General features: G+C 35.3%; 1 protein-coding gene across 4 annotated transcripts; it reads right to left on the reverse strand.

The window, feature by feature from the left end:
* Positions 1-2413: 2413 nt before the first annotated feature.
* LOC6555868 (adapter molecule Crk) lies at positions 2414-14729 on the reverse strand. Of its 4 annotated transcripts, XM_026983219.1 has the most exons (7): positions 14454-14723; positions 14259-14381; positions 4083-4302; positions 3894-4022; positions 3359-3420; positions 2850-2945; positions 2766-2790 (listed from the first exon to the last, which is right to left on the reverse strand). In XM_026983219.1, the coding sequence occupies exons 1-6, from the start codon at positions 14483-14485 to the stop codon at positions 2852-2854; spliced, it is 660 nt and encodes a 219-aa protein (XP_026839020.1). In that variant the 5' UTR covers positions 14486-14723; the 3' UTR covers positions 2766-2790; positions 2850-2851. The 4 variants fall into 4 exon arrangements, with proteins under 4 accessions (XP_001982745.1, XP_026839019.1, XP_026839017.1 ...); XM_001982709.3 differs by lacking the exon at positions 3359-3420 and having other exon boundaries at positions 2414-2790; positions 4083-4287; positions 14454-14729; XM_026983218.1 differs by lacking the exon at positions 3359-3420 and having other exon boundaries at positions 2414-2790; positions 14259-14353; positions 14454-14726.
* Between the last annotated feature and the right edge of the window lie 221 nt (positions 14730-14950).

Here is a 14950-nt window from a genome sequence, read left to right on the forward strand (position 1 = left end):
TAGAAGACGATATTCATGGGACTTCGTTAATCCTTCAGAATTCGTCGGATAAATACACTAGTGGGCCATAGGTGTCTCGACAAAATAAATTCTGCACATTTTGTCAGTGAAACTTTTAAAATGGCTGATATGGTAAAATTGATTATTTCAATTTAAGACGGTAACGCCAACATCCTTTAGAAACTTGATTATCATTCGGGCTTTGTGGCATGGATAAGTGATTCCCCAATCAGACTATGTCCAGAAGGAAATGCATTTAAATAGGGTCATGAAATATTGACCTTGGTTCATAAAGCCGGAGATAGGGATCAAGTCACCCAACCCATTTGCTTTTACTGAGTTGGCAATCTTACAAAAAATTTAAGTGTCGCCGGACTGTGCGCTCACTGATTGCCTTACGTTCACTTTTTGGGAGACTAGCGGTTAGATTCCACTGTTTCGCAACGGCTTGCCTTCTATTTCCTTAGGTTCCCTTAGGTTGTAAAGATTTTGTCGTCAGCGATTGTTATTTTGTGCATACGACCAGTTCGTTTTAAGTTTTTCAAGTCATTGTTATTTTAAATTTATTAATTTGATAATACACAGTTTGACACATTAAACTCTTCCGTAATGTTTTTTACCTTAATTCCAACATTAGACTGTGCTAACATTATTGATGATCTAATAAACAAACTTAACTCGGCCTTTTTACCTATTGTAACTATTTGATTTTTAATAACGTTTAATATCCAAAAAAGTAAAATTTAAACAATTGTTGATTTACACGTGCTCAAAGCAGAATACCATTTACTAATTGTTCTTGTTAAAATACTTGTGCCAAACAAAAATTGGTTGGCTACGAGCATTCTTACATATAAGTAGAAAGAGAATGCAATGGATAAACCGTATAAAAATTTGCATTCAGTGTGCTAAATATTCATTCTTTGCTTTGCTCGTCATATGCGCACCCTTAGTTAACGGCATCAAGCGCAGGCTAAATACTTTTGCCGACTAGTGTACACCTTGACAATCTTATTCGTTTGAGGTATTGGATAGAACACTTAAGGATATAAAAAACAGCGATATATTTGTTGATACTTTAAGGTCATTTCCCATAATCAATTCCTGTTATTTCACGTACAATGCACGCTGGTGAAATCAACACAAATTACAACTGTAGTGAGCAAGCGTGTCCAATTGGCTAGAATCCATCCGCCGAAAATTTTTCCAAGCAACTTTTTAAGTATGGGAAAGTTACTGTCATGAAATACTATACATGAATTAGCACGACATACACGATCAAACCACATCCTTCTCTTAATGGGATAGAGAGCCAGAATTGAATACCTACGAATGGTGACCATTTACCACACTCCCAATGTGGATTGTCTATTAAATATATTAACAAGTAATATCCAGTATTTGTTTAACAAATTGGTGCTTTAAAAACTAGAGTGATCGAACTGAATCCTTGGATTAGTAAGGATAATACTAATACAATAAGGTAAGCAATGATGATGACTGAAATTTCAAGTTTCTGGGTAAAAATGTGTTGTAGCCACTAATAAAATTGTACAGATGGTCCAATTTAATACAAACATATTCAATTTCATTCACAAAGACAGTCAATAAATCACAAGACAATGTCTATTTGTGTCTTAAATTTGGAAACAACACCATCTAAGTTCTTTGTGTTGGCAAGATACGGAATACTAACCTAGAATACTGTATACAGTGTATACTATCCACTATAGAGCTAAAAGATAACAATTTACATTACCGGAAAAGAATGTGTAAATAAAGTTACCATTCAAAATGTTGCAATTATATGATCAACCGAAAATTAATAGGAACGTCCACCGACAATGTTATGCCTTCAAACTAAGAACTGTTTAATATCTAATATCTACACTTTTTCTATGGTTTCGTCATATTGATACATTTTGACAGGAAAGTAAATTTCATTTAAAATAGTAGTACAGTTACTGTGTTTATGCTATTCACTCTTTACGCATTCCTGTTTGAAATAATCTTGCAACGCGCAAGCGTTGTCAAATTCCCAACTCTCTAGCTCCTGAAGTTTATAAGATCTTAACATTCTTACAGCCGGACCTGACCATCTATGTCTATAGTTTATAGGGTCGTTAACTCAATATTTTACTTGTTAAAAGTCAACAAATGTAATATAGACTCTTAATGTTTAAGACGCAATACGCAAGCACAGCAAAACAAAAACAGCATTCCGTCGAAATGAATTTCAGCAAATCCTTTTTTGTCACCCTAAGATAGATTTTAAAAATATCAGGCAGATATTTCTGTAGGACATCCATACATAATCCATATTATCCTACCGATTTTCAAATTCATAACGTAGTAAGTTATGTTGAACTTTTTATATAAGAATCGTAGAGGAAAATGTTTAACGGGAAAAAAGTTTATTGTATCCATCATACCCGTTTATTTCCATTTCAGTTAATTATTTAATTTTCTGATTATGTTAACAATTGGTTTTCACAACTTATTATTCATACAATTAGCTTAAAAATCGAAATGGTCCAAAGAAATATTTATTCCATTTGTTCTTAGCTAGCGTATTTCTGTGGAGTTTTTGCTTAAATCACAATTATCAACAAATTCAACGTGCGTGAAGGGAAAGTGGCCATTTTTTCCATTTAATTCCCCCTCCCATTGCCCATTGATGTTTGTTTTAGTGACTTTAATAATATCACCTATTTCCAATTTTAAAGCAGTCTTATCGTATGCGTTTGGGACTCTTGACTGTTTTACGCGGGCGTATGCAGGCAGTTTTCGCTACGTTAAAATAAATGTAAAACATTATTTTTATAAAAATACTTATTTGCAACCGTTACATTTAAATCTGTCCTTTTAAGTGTACTTCCAAACATATTGCTAGATCCCGATGGCTCGCTTTTATCAATTGCGTTTTCATCCATATAATCATCATACTGAAAAGAACCATTTTAAAAATGATGAAATACTTTTCAAAATTCAATGTGTCTACGAAGTTTTTTTTTTATCCAACCTCAATCTCAATTTGTCATCTTCTGCTTGACGAGCAATAAAGCTGACAATAATCAGTATCACTGCAATTGATTTTTGTTCGTTTAATAAGATATTTTAAAACATTTTGGTTGTTTAATCAGGTTTTTATGATTTCTACATAGCAAGAAACAGGGTTATTATCAAATGAACTCAATCGCTATTCCTGAACACGTTTCTGGACTATAAGACACCAGTTAGTCATCAAATGTGATGGAGAGCGCAATTTAGCGGCGGTTATATTTATTTCTCACGACTCTTTGACACTTTGTTACATCTTTTTGGTGTTTTATCAGATTTAAATGTTTTGAATACTTACTAAAAAGAAAACGTTATAATTTGTGAGATTAGAGTCATCGTAACAAAGGCGTATTTGCAGATCTATAAAAAATTTACACGACAAACATAAAAAAACGCAAAACATTTTTCAAACGAGATCGTATAGTAGAAAGACGTTAGCAAAAAAAAGGCCAACATTTTATTAGACTCAGTCTTTTTGTGTTTTAGCATGAGAAAAATATTTAAAAAAAATAAGTTAAGCCCCTTAACTAGTGGAACTACAGTAGAAATTGAGAAAAAATTAAAAAATTTCAACAACGTGACAGATTTGGGCGGTTTGTGGGCGTTAAAAGACAAGTGGTCAAAATGGTTTTAGTACACCGAGAAAAATGGGAAGTCAAATAATAAAAGACAGTTTTTGGCGGATTGTAAGCATTAGAGTGGGCGTGGCAAAATATTTTGTTTCTTGCCAAATCGATAGAAACGCTTCCTTCTGCCTGCTACATACTTTTCAACGAATCTGATTACCCTTTAAAAAAAAGAGTGATTAGATCCAAAGATATTGTTTTACTCACCTGTTGTATATAGGGAACCGGAATTTGCCCAATTTTTCCCGATGAGTTACGCGCAGTCCACCATTGATCCTCGTCTTTTCGAACTATAGTCAAAACTTCACCTCTTTGAAATGGCAAGTCATCTTGATCCTTTAATAAATAATATTAATTAAATTATTTACGAAAATTGATAATTGTGTAAATGCTCACGCTGCCAACGAAATCGAACTTTCCCATTACTTTTTCTACTCTCTTACACGCCGGCCGTTTTAAAGGGGTTGTATCCAAATAATGAAGAGTGTAAAAAGTTAGTAGTTTCGGTAGATTCTCAAAGGATTGATCCCCAATGCGGTAAACGGTTTGATCCTGTTGTTGAACTTTGTTAATGATGTAGTTGCTAACTTTTGTATCTTCTCTAAATAATAAAAATCTTTATAAGTAAACAATTATTTTATGATAAGCGCAAATTCCTTAAAAATTACGATATGTTTTTCAATGTAAAATATGAAAGTCGCAGTTTTTAATATTCTGCTATTTTTAAATATTAGATAAATACGAACATTTTTAATACATTATTTCATCTTAATATATATTTAAATTTAAATCATCCGAAATTAATTTATTTTACTTCGTAATGATTTTCGTTTATTTCGTAGAATTTCTAACTTAATACTTGACGACAAATTACATACATAAAAAATTGCTATTGGCTATAATGAGCTCATCATTGATATTTTATCAACTGTTCTAAAAGTGCATTCCATACTATAGTAGAGAAATACAAACTGAAAGCCTAGATGCTGCTATGACTTTAATGTTTCCCACTAGAAACACAAGGTGTCAATCGATACGTATTTTTAACAAAAATGTTCTATCAATCACTGCACAATTTTGTGTACCTATAGCTTTTATAATTTTACCAAATTTTCTTATGAACCATTTTTAAAGTCTTGTCTGTTTACATCGGGCTACCACAGGAGATTTTAATTTCTTGGTGTGGGTAGAGTACCTTACGCAGTGATTTTTTTAATTTTTAATTTTAATTTTTTTAACCGACCACTTATATTGCCCCTTTGGATGTGAACTTGTATAAGGTTGTCAAATATCTCCCTTCCGCCCTTTTGTGTTTTGAATTTCGCGGCTATGTACAAAGCGCTACAGAGCTCGTATCTGGCAATACTATATATAATTTGAAAGGTCTTGACATAACCTACATAACGACGCTATGATTAGTTTGGATATTGCGTTGAACAGTTATAGACGTGTAAACATGGAGTTCACTAACGCCGAAGTACGCGCTATTTTAAAGTTTTCCTTCGTTAAAGGCAAATCCGCTAGAGAAACGTTCCGTGAGATTAATGGTGTTTTGGGGGATGGTACTCTATCACTTCGAACCGCGGAGGAATGGTTTCGACGATTCAGAGCCGGTGAAAACGACACCATGGATAAGCCAGCCGGCGGAAGACCTGTGACGACAAATACCGATCAAATCATGGAATACATCGAGTTAGACCGGCATGTGGCATCTCGTGACATCGCCCAGGAGATGGAAGTTAGTCACCAAACCATTTTAAACCATCTGCAGAAGGCTGGATACAAAAAAAAGCTTGATGTTTGGGTGCCGCATGATTTGACGCAAAAAAACCTTCTGGACCGAATCAACGCCTGCGATATGCTGCTGAAACGGAACGAACTCGACCCATTCTTGAAGCGGATGGTGACTGGCGACGAAAAATGGATCACATACGACAATATCAAGCGAAAACGGTCGTGGTCGAAGGCCGGTGAGTCGTCCCAAACAGTGGCCAAGCCGGGATTGACGGCCAGGAAGGTTTTGCTGTGTGTTTGGTGGGATTGGAAGGAAATCATCCACTATGAGCTGCTCCCATATGGCCAGATGCTTAATTCTACCATCTACTGCGAACAACTGGACCGATTGAAGCAGGCGATCGACCAGAAGCGTCCAGAATTGGCCAACAGGAAGGGTGTAGTGTTCCACCAGGACAACGCCAGACAACACACTTCGTTGATGACTCGTCAGAAGCTACGGGAGCTCGGATATAGCCCGGACATAGCGCCAAGTGATTACCACCTGTTCCTGTCCATGGCGAATGCCCTTGGTGGTGTAAAGTTAAACTCAAAAGAGGCTTGTGAAAAGTGGCTGTCCGAGTTCCTCGCAAATAAGGAGGGGGGCTTCTACGAGGGAGGTATTATGAAGTTGCCGTCTAGATGGAAACAGATTATCGAACAAAACGGCGCATATTTGAACTAAATCCGATCACTGTAACACTTTTTATAAAGCATTGGATAAAGAGCATAAAAGCGGAAGGGAGATATTTGACAGTCTATTATTATACAATTGCCAAACTGATATAGCAATAGCAATAACTTTAAGTTTGTGAATTCTTTGACTACTCCGATTCCTTTGATCTGTCTCAGAGGACCCTTTTCTTATTATAAGGAGATAATTTACAGATTTCTCTTCAGCCTCCCAAATACCTTAGAATCGAGGACCAGGGGGAATTATTAAGAGTGTTTGTCATATGAGAATATTTTTGAGAATTTCCGTTAAGTGCTTTCTGCTAGTCTTAATGAATTTGTTTGGATGCGCCAAAAACGTAGTACCGCTATCAGAACACATTTGCGCATATTTTTTTCTTTTGAAAATTAATCTTCTTAACCTTAAAAGATAAATAAGATAAATAGATAGCTTGTATAGCCATTCAAACAAATACAAATATTTTAACCCCGACCTTTTCAAGTTTTACTTATTTTTAAATCGAATTTTCACCACACATCCCCACTTATATTTTTTTAGCGAGTTTTAAGGAATGGTTTTCCACATTTATTCCTCAATATCATCACTTTATACATTTCCCAAAACCTCTCCAAATCTTCTAATTCCATAGTAATAACCAAAATTTGTTTCTAGATTAGAACACTAATTTATTTTTCTTATAATTTCCTGTTTTATTTTGCTTTTAATTACTTTAAGTTATTTTCCAAGAAAAGGACATTGTCACCTTTGACTACAAATAGCATAGAAATTAAAATTCTGAACCCAACTGATGTTATAAGTTCCAACGCATCCGAACAGTCTATTAAAACTAAACCGAACCAACAATTTAAAAAGTTAAAAAAAAAAAGATAAAGCACAATATTATTTTAATTATTAATTTATTGTATAACATTAATACGCGAGTGTCCATACGTCTCATTTCGGTAAAAAGGTAAACTAACCTTTTTTTTGCTTAGAGTAAGTCTATTATAGTCATGTACTGCATACATATGTATGTAATGTAATATGTATGTTAGATCAAATTATTTAATTTTCTAGTTAATCCACTTGAAAAGTTTAGCCGAATAACAATATTCTACTGGAAAAAGAAGGTAATAAAAAGTTCTCATCCGAGTTTAGGCCCAGTAAGGCAAACATTAAGAGGTTTTTTTTAAATTGCGCACTTCAAACAAGTAATCCAAACTCAAGAATCGGACGGACTATAACGATATGACGAAATATAATTGGAAAATGTAATGTTGACACCAAGATCGTCAACAAGTGTCATTGCGTCCAAAGAGCACTTTGAATTTAAGTAGCGTGTATTGGGTTAACAAGTTAAAAAGTCATTAGCTTAAACTTAGAGCCATTTAAGTATAGTAGGTGTTCACCATTTTTTAAGGCTGCCTAGGTCGTTGAAAGGTTAATATGGTATGAAGTAGCAGTAGAATACAATAAAGAGAATTTTTAAAGACGACCATTTGCGTCCTGCAATTCAAATAACAATCAAATTTGAAAGATCAACCGGTTAACGGTTTTATAAGCCGTGCTGACACGTACAACATTAAACTGGAAACCGGATTATTTAGAGACACCACTGTAATTGCTTGCATCCAATTTGTTACGGAGAGGAATCACAAACCACTCCTCTATTTATGGGGAACTATGAAGTTGCTAGATTTAAATTTCATAAGCGGCGCTCTGCCGCTTTATAAATAATAATTTTAGGAACAAAAAAAAAACAATATAGAACGCTCTTCCGCTAGTGGAAGTGGTATTGAGAAATTTTAAATTTTTGTTGGCATACCACCAATGAAAGTTGGCAAGAAAAAAGTAAAATTAAAAACAAAAACACATATCAAACTTAAGGGCGTAACAGCTGTAATCCTGATCAAGAATATTTATAGGGGTCCCTTCCTTGTACATTTAAGATACGGAGAATGTTAGCTTGGCGAGTTCATAAGAAAGTGCAGTCTCAAACCAGATTCTGTTTCAAACCAATTAATTAAACCTTTTTTTTTTTCTTTTTTGCATTGTTTATAGTACGGTTTGGTCTTGTTTTTGTATGCACATTAATTGCACTGTGCACCCGCTCTCTCGCTCTCCCATACAAAATCCAAAGTTCTTAGCGTGCTAACTGCGGTCTTACGGTACATTTAACAGCTGGTTTGCAATTTTTGATTTTATGTCTTTGTACAGTGGTCTGAAACAAACAAAAGTGGAAACTAATGTTATCTGCTTCCAAAACGAATGCCGTCAAATAATAAAGCCTGAACAACCCAAAATGACTTGTTGGCTGTGTGATAAAATGGTGCACACTATGTGCGCAGGTTTTAGAGGGCGAACAAGTTATAACCTAGCTAAGGGCCCAGATCTAAAATACAGTTGTGATGCTTGCCTAGGGGTTGCGAACGAGATGAAATCGTTTATGCGCCAAACTAAAGGTTGCTTGAAAGGACTGACCAGCAGTTTTGGCGTGGCTAGAGATATTTTTCGTCGAGCTGATAATCCCCTTTCCGCGCTAGATTCGCAGATTAATAGCTTTAAGCTATTAAAATAATCGCCAAAGCACAAGAAAGCCGCTTGTGGTAGGGTGCCTAAATGGAATGCCACGCTGCCTCCGGCAAGTGATCAACTGGACTCTACAGCTGATCAGTTGTCGATCGTAGCAAATCCTCAAATAATGTCGGCAGTTAAAAAAGATTCGATCAATTCGTTGTGGAGGGAGTCCAATTTAATACTGCTAGAGATTCCGCTTTGTCTGCAATGGTTTTTCAACCAGTAATTCCCGATTAGTTTACCACCAAAAAGGAATGCTGAGTCCGGACTACTGGTGCAAGTTGGTCCTTCAGAAACACAATCTGCAGTGCCAAAACTCCTCACGGTGGTTCCACTAAAGAAATAAATTTTGTGGTTTCTCGGCTTTCTCCTGATCAAACATCATCTGATGCATTGTCTTTTATACGAGACAATGCAAAAGCCGATAACATAAAAGTGGAAAAAATTAATTTTTCTTAGGCTAGGGGCACTTCATCTTTCCAGATAACTGTCCCTAATGATATGTTTTCGACCATATGTTCTGGTGATTTTTAACCGGATAGTATGGTAGTGAAAGAGTTCGAGAAATAGGAAAAAAGTGCCGTGGGAATTAAACTTTCCTCACGTGGCCAGACCATTGCCTCCACTTCATCTACCTCTTCTTAAAAAAACTAACATCTGGTCTTAATATCCTACCTATGATATACAAAAGGCAAGCAAGTTAACTAAATTGTATTCTGATAGTCTTTCCTTTGCATCCCATATCATTGTGTTCACAGAGACTTGGTTAAAGCAGGAGATACTTAGCTCTGAAGTTTTCCCCGGATATAGACACGATCGTCCCTCCAAGCTGGGAGTTGGAGTCTTAATTGCGGTTAGGTCTACACTCACGTCAGAGGTATTTTTTGATGATTCATTTTCCGACAGCTCTGTTTATTTTACGTGCTCTTACAATACGCCGTCTTCCGAATTCCCAGAATATCTAAATAATTTTTCCGCTATTCAATCCGTCTCAAATAAGCTGTCCGATAGGGACCAATTGGTAGTTCTAGGTGATTTTAATATACCTGGCAATGCTCAAGGTTTTTTGTACCACTTTTTCACTTTTTTTTTTTTTGAATCAATAAAATGTGATATTAAATATAATTTAAATTTTGCAGTTGTAAAGATGCCTTAAAACCTAGTCACTATAAAGTACATTTAAGCTAGTTTTAAGCAAAAATATTATAAAAATTTTATGAAAATAAAGCAAACTCATTTATTCAAAAATATACCTAGCACTACGTGGTCCACAGAAGAAAAATCGAATATTTTTCTTCCTATAGCATATAACAATAACTTAAATATATTCGAAACTCTCTTGTTCCATTATTGGATCTATGTCTTGTAACAAGTCCTGAAAACGTGTTTCTGTCCAGAGTAGCACCACTTACTCAACCTGAAGATCCATATGATCCAAATTTTGAGGTGACAATAGACACAGGTACCGCAATAAAAGAGAAATCAGAGAAGTCAACCAGATGAATCCATTGTTTTCGGAAGGCAAACTTTCTGACGCTAAATAATTTTATAATATATATAGCTTTAAATGGTCCGATCTATACGCCTGCAACATAATGGCGGATGCAATAAATATTGTTTATACCGCAATAAAATCATTTTTTAACTCATGTGTTTCGATGTGTTTCTATTGCCAACAAACCTGCTGGGTTTAATAAAGAGTTAACACACCTAAGAAATGTAAAGACCTTATTCAAAATACTACTGTAACATCGGATCCAGCAATATCCGATCTATTTGCCCAGTTTTTTCAAACAAAATATTCTATGTCTACCAAACAGCCTTACTCTTACGCAATATCAAAATCGAATTTAATATTTTGTCCCACTCTAAATGCAAGCTCGCTGCTTAACGATCTTCAGCGTGTTAAGCCTATTGTCTATTAGCGTGTCTATTCGACAGGTTCCGACAGAACTCCTGGCTGTATGCTTAGGTGGGGAAGACCTGTCTAACCCCCTACTGCAACTGTTTACCTCATGTCTGGAATCTTCACAGTTTCCCCATATATGGAAGGAGTCCTTTGTGATCCTTCTCCATAAGAAAGGTAACAAATTGGATGCAAGCAATTACAGATTAATATATAAAATGTCAGCTATCCCTAAGCTTTTTAAAAATGTTATCACTCTTCATTTCCAGCACCTTTGTAGTTCATTTATATCACCGTGTCAGCACAGTTTTATGAAACGCAGATCAACAACCACATACCCTCGGAGCTAACTTCCTTCCTAATACAGGGCTTCAAAAATAATCTTTAAACAGATGCCATTTACACTGACTTTAGTAAAGCATTTGACTCTGTTAATCATTCACTTTTGATCAGGTTTGATTTATTAAGTTTCCCTGTGGATCTTCTAAATTGGATTTTAAGTTATCTTAATGGTAGGACACAACGGGTCCCCTTTAAAAGTTCTCGTTCTTGTATTCTCCGAGTCACATCCGGTGTCCCACAAGGGATCCACCATGGTTCCTCTGATAATAAAGCATTCGCGTGTTCTTATGTACGCAGACGATGTTATATTATGCCTGCGATATAAGGACATTTCTTGTCGTTCGGAATTACAATCCGATCTAGATAGCATTTGAATATGGTGCCGTGATAACGTACTAAACTTAGATGGATCCAAGTGTAAAGTTATGGCCTTTTGTCGTGTCAACCCAACCAACGCGACTAACGCTCTTTGGACAGAATAACATGTGTTTATGCTCTTGGTGTTCTTCTGACCCTAAACTAAAATTTTCAGACCATATTTCATCTATTGTCTTATTGACCTTATTGGCCATGGGTGTGCTTGGTTTTATAAAAAGTTGGTCAAAGGAATTTAGTGATCTTTGCATGACCAAAACCTTATTTATTTCGCTAGTCGGTTCGATTCTTGTGTATGGATCACCCGTTTGGATTCCGCAATACGGAGTTCACTGGGACCGCATTGAATCGGTACAATAAAACATGTTTACTGTTTGGCTGACGGCGGCTAATGTTAATAAATTTACCTTCCCTAGCTAACAGTTTTTATTTGTCTTGGAACAAATGAGTTGCATGACCGCTACAGAGTATTATGTTCTCACTATAATAGACTTTATCCTATTATCCCTTATCCCTACCGCATTGAATCGGTACAATAAAACATGTTTACTGTTTGGCTGACGGCGGCTAATGTTAATAAATTTACCTTCCCTAGCTAACAGTCTTTATTTGTCTTGGAACAAATGAGTTGCATGACCGCTACAGAGTATTATGTTCTCACTATAATAGACTTTATCCTATTATCCCTTACTCTCTGTCGCTAGGGATCAATACTAACTTTTTTAACATATAATTAGATCTCATTAATATTTACATATTTCCTCGTTCGTTTACTATATTCTATATCGCATCTATCTTCTCGCGAATCGAGCCGTACGATACACGGTAGTGCCCCTTGGAAGGTTGGAGGTGTGGCCGTGGTATAAGTATAATCTGCTTGGTCCGAATCACTTTTATCTTTTATTAGTCTTGCTAATTTCTATTTCTAATTTTTAGTCCCACATTTTGAATTTTATACCCGTTACTCGTAGACTCAAAAGGTATACTAGATTCGGTGAAAAGTATGTAACAAGCAAAAGGAAGCGTTTCCGACCATATAAATTATGTATTACATATTTACTATATAAAGTATATATGTACATATTTACTACATATACGTCTGTCCGTATGAACGACTTGATCTCAGGAACTACAAAAGCTAGAATGTTGAGATTAATCTTGCAGCTACCAGAGACTTAGACAAGTTTGATTCTAAATGTCTAAGCCACGAAAAACTGTCCTTTTATAAAATGTTTTGATATTTTTTAATTTTTGTATAGTCTTGTTAAATTCTATTAATTTTCCAAAAAACTTATTGCCACCTCCAATCTAACGGCCACTAACCGACCAAAACTGTTACGGCCACACATTTGAAAAATTTTTAATTCTTGATAGTTGGGGAACTCGACTATTGCATTCTCTCTTGTTTTACTTTTACTTTTACTTTCTTACTTCGATTTTTTTTGTTTTATTATTTGTTTTAGCAGTTTTTATCGTTATACCAAAAACATTTTTGCCGAGTCTCTCATTAAGTTATAATAAATCATAAATCTGGTCTCCTGAAGCACGCCAGCCCCGTCTTTCTGTTACCGAGGAATGTGTTGTTCATGGTTTTATTGGGTGCAAGCAACAACACATTGCTAAGCCTACCGCTCTGTTTAACCAGTCATCAAGGTAACAGAAACCACGGAGTCAGAGTCTTTAAAAAAAAACATTTCTGATTTCTTATCGTAAATTTATGCTCAGAATAACTGGATTTCTTTTACTTGCTAATCGCTGGTAATCAAGATGCAGTCATCAACCAACGTATTCTAACTTAATTATCTTAATTCTCTTGAATGATGAATATAGAGTGAATATCAGAATATCGGTTAGATCCTGCTGATCTTATTCTGCAAGGTCTTCACATGTTCAGACAAGAAATACAATGAATTTGCAGTCTTTGATAGTCCCAGCTTGGACAACCGCGTTTACAGAATTATCCAATGACTGAGCGTTGTCGAATCCAATCGAATATTTAGTAGTATTGGTACTCGAGGCTTCGAGCATCTTATATGTGACTTCCGCTATTTTGTCTAAATCTGATTCCTAACAAACGCTTAAAGTTGGCCGAACAGAGGATTGTGGCTCCAAGGAATAGGGTACGAATTGTGTTTTAGTTTCCCGGCTCCGGCGCAAGACGTCTCATGTGTGTTTAAATCGCGGATGGACCGTCTAGAAAGTCTCGCCACCACACAAAAGGTGTTTAGTTTTAATTAGGGTATCTCAGAAAATTTGGCAGACGTCTAACGTGAAAAATAACGTAAAGTGAACGTAAGACGTGAAAAAGGTGGAAATATGTTTTCTCGGTACCAGTAAAAACCGGTAAATTGGTGTTGTGCTTACAATTATAGAAATTCAAACTAAACATTTGTATTGCTATTTCAGCGCGAGAAAACGAGAGGGGCTTAATAATAACACGTTGTTAACTCGACACTTTTGTATATGTATGTATAATTATATGTATGTAGGTATATGTTTATTTTAAATTTCAGATTCAGACACATATGCACGTACATAGCTAAAATGGGAAATATATGAAAAATTAATATCAGTATGTTAACATTTATGGTAAGCTGCACTTAAGACAAACGGACATAAGGTATTTCTCAAAGACTACTTCATAAATTTCGTTAAATAATTGGACGTCAAGGGTTTGTAATGTCTGACACGGAATGTGAAATTTGGTAAAATGTTTAGGTTAATTTTAAAAGTCGTCTATTCTTAACTCTAATTAAGATGTATCTCCAATGAAAGCGAAGTCTGCATGGAGATTGATAAGATTGGCAAATGTATTTTACATACGTTCTCAAATCAAAGATCAAAGTAATAGCCAACAGCAATAGAACCATGAGTATGGAGCTGTAACACAATGACAAGTCTGCATAGATTTATTTTGTTTACTTACCTCACACAAAGTACATAATCCCCTGCTATCGAGTTGCTATCACGAACCAAAAATACTCCCCGCTCACGTTCGTTCATCAATACTTCGGTAGCATCCTGTCGGGACATGGAACCAAAGTACCAGCTATTAAGAACACATATTTATGTTAAATAAACAATTGATATATTTTCAATTAACTCTTAACTTGATAATTACCTGTTCCTATCAGAAACGTCAAATGTATCCATTTCCGTTAACGCTTTATCTCAGACAAATTACAATAAATTCCGTCCAGATTAAAGAAACAGAAATGATGTGATACAATTTCCAATGTCGCATATAGCCGATTAAATACCAGAATTCTTCAGTGATTCCATTTTTGAATTTCTTCCCTAAAACACATTACAGTCTTGCCTTTTGCATGTGTATCTAGCTGGGCCACACTTTAGCTATCTAAGAAACACTATCGATAATTGTTTGATAAATCATTTCCACTTAAATAATTGGTGGCAATATTGTATAGGAATGCGGTAGTTGCACAGACCACATCCAAATGATTTTATAAGCCGTTACGCAACTTCTCTGGTATTAAAACCTTTATCCTTTAGAAAGGAAGAGAGTGAACAAAACTTGTGATAAATAATAAAATGTAGAAGCGGAAAACACAAAATATATGTATAAAAAACTCGGATTTTTTTGTTTTTTTTTTCTTT

Source organism: Drosophila erecta, unplaced genomic scaffold (genome assembly GCF_003286155.1).
Source record: "Drosophila erecta strain 14021-0224.00,06,07 unplaced genomic scaffold, DereRS2 tig00000294-arrow-arrow-pilon, whole genome shotgun sequence".
NCBI classification, from domain to species: domain Eukaryota; kingdom Metazoa; phylum Arthropoda; class Insecta; order Diptera; family Drosophilidae; genus Drosophila; species Drosophila erecta.

What these genes read in the sequence shown, in the direction of transcription:
- LOC6555868 (XM_026983216.1), bottom strand. Translation starts at nt 14,485, where the DNA reads ATGGATACATTTGACGTTTCTGATAGGAACAG. An exon ending in GACGTTTCTGATAGGAACAG is followed by an intron (nt 14,382 to 14,453) that starts GTAATTATCAAG and finishes TGTTCTTAATAG; the next exon opens with CTGGTACTTTGGTTCCATGT. An exon ending in TTAAAAGGACAGATTTAAAT is followed by an intron (nt 2,791 to 2,849) that starts GTAACGGTTGCA and finishes ATTTTAACGTAG; the next exon opens with CGAAAACTGCCTGCATACGC.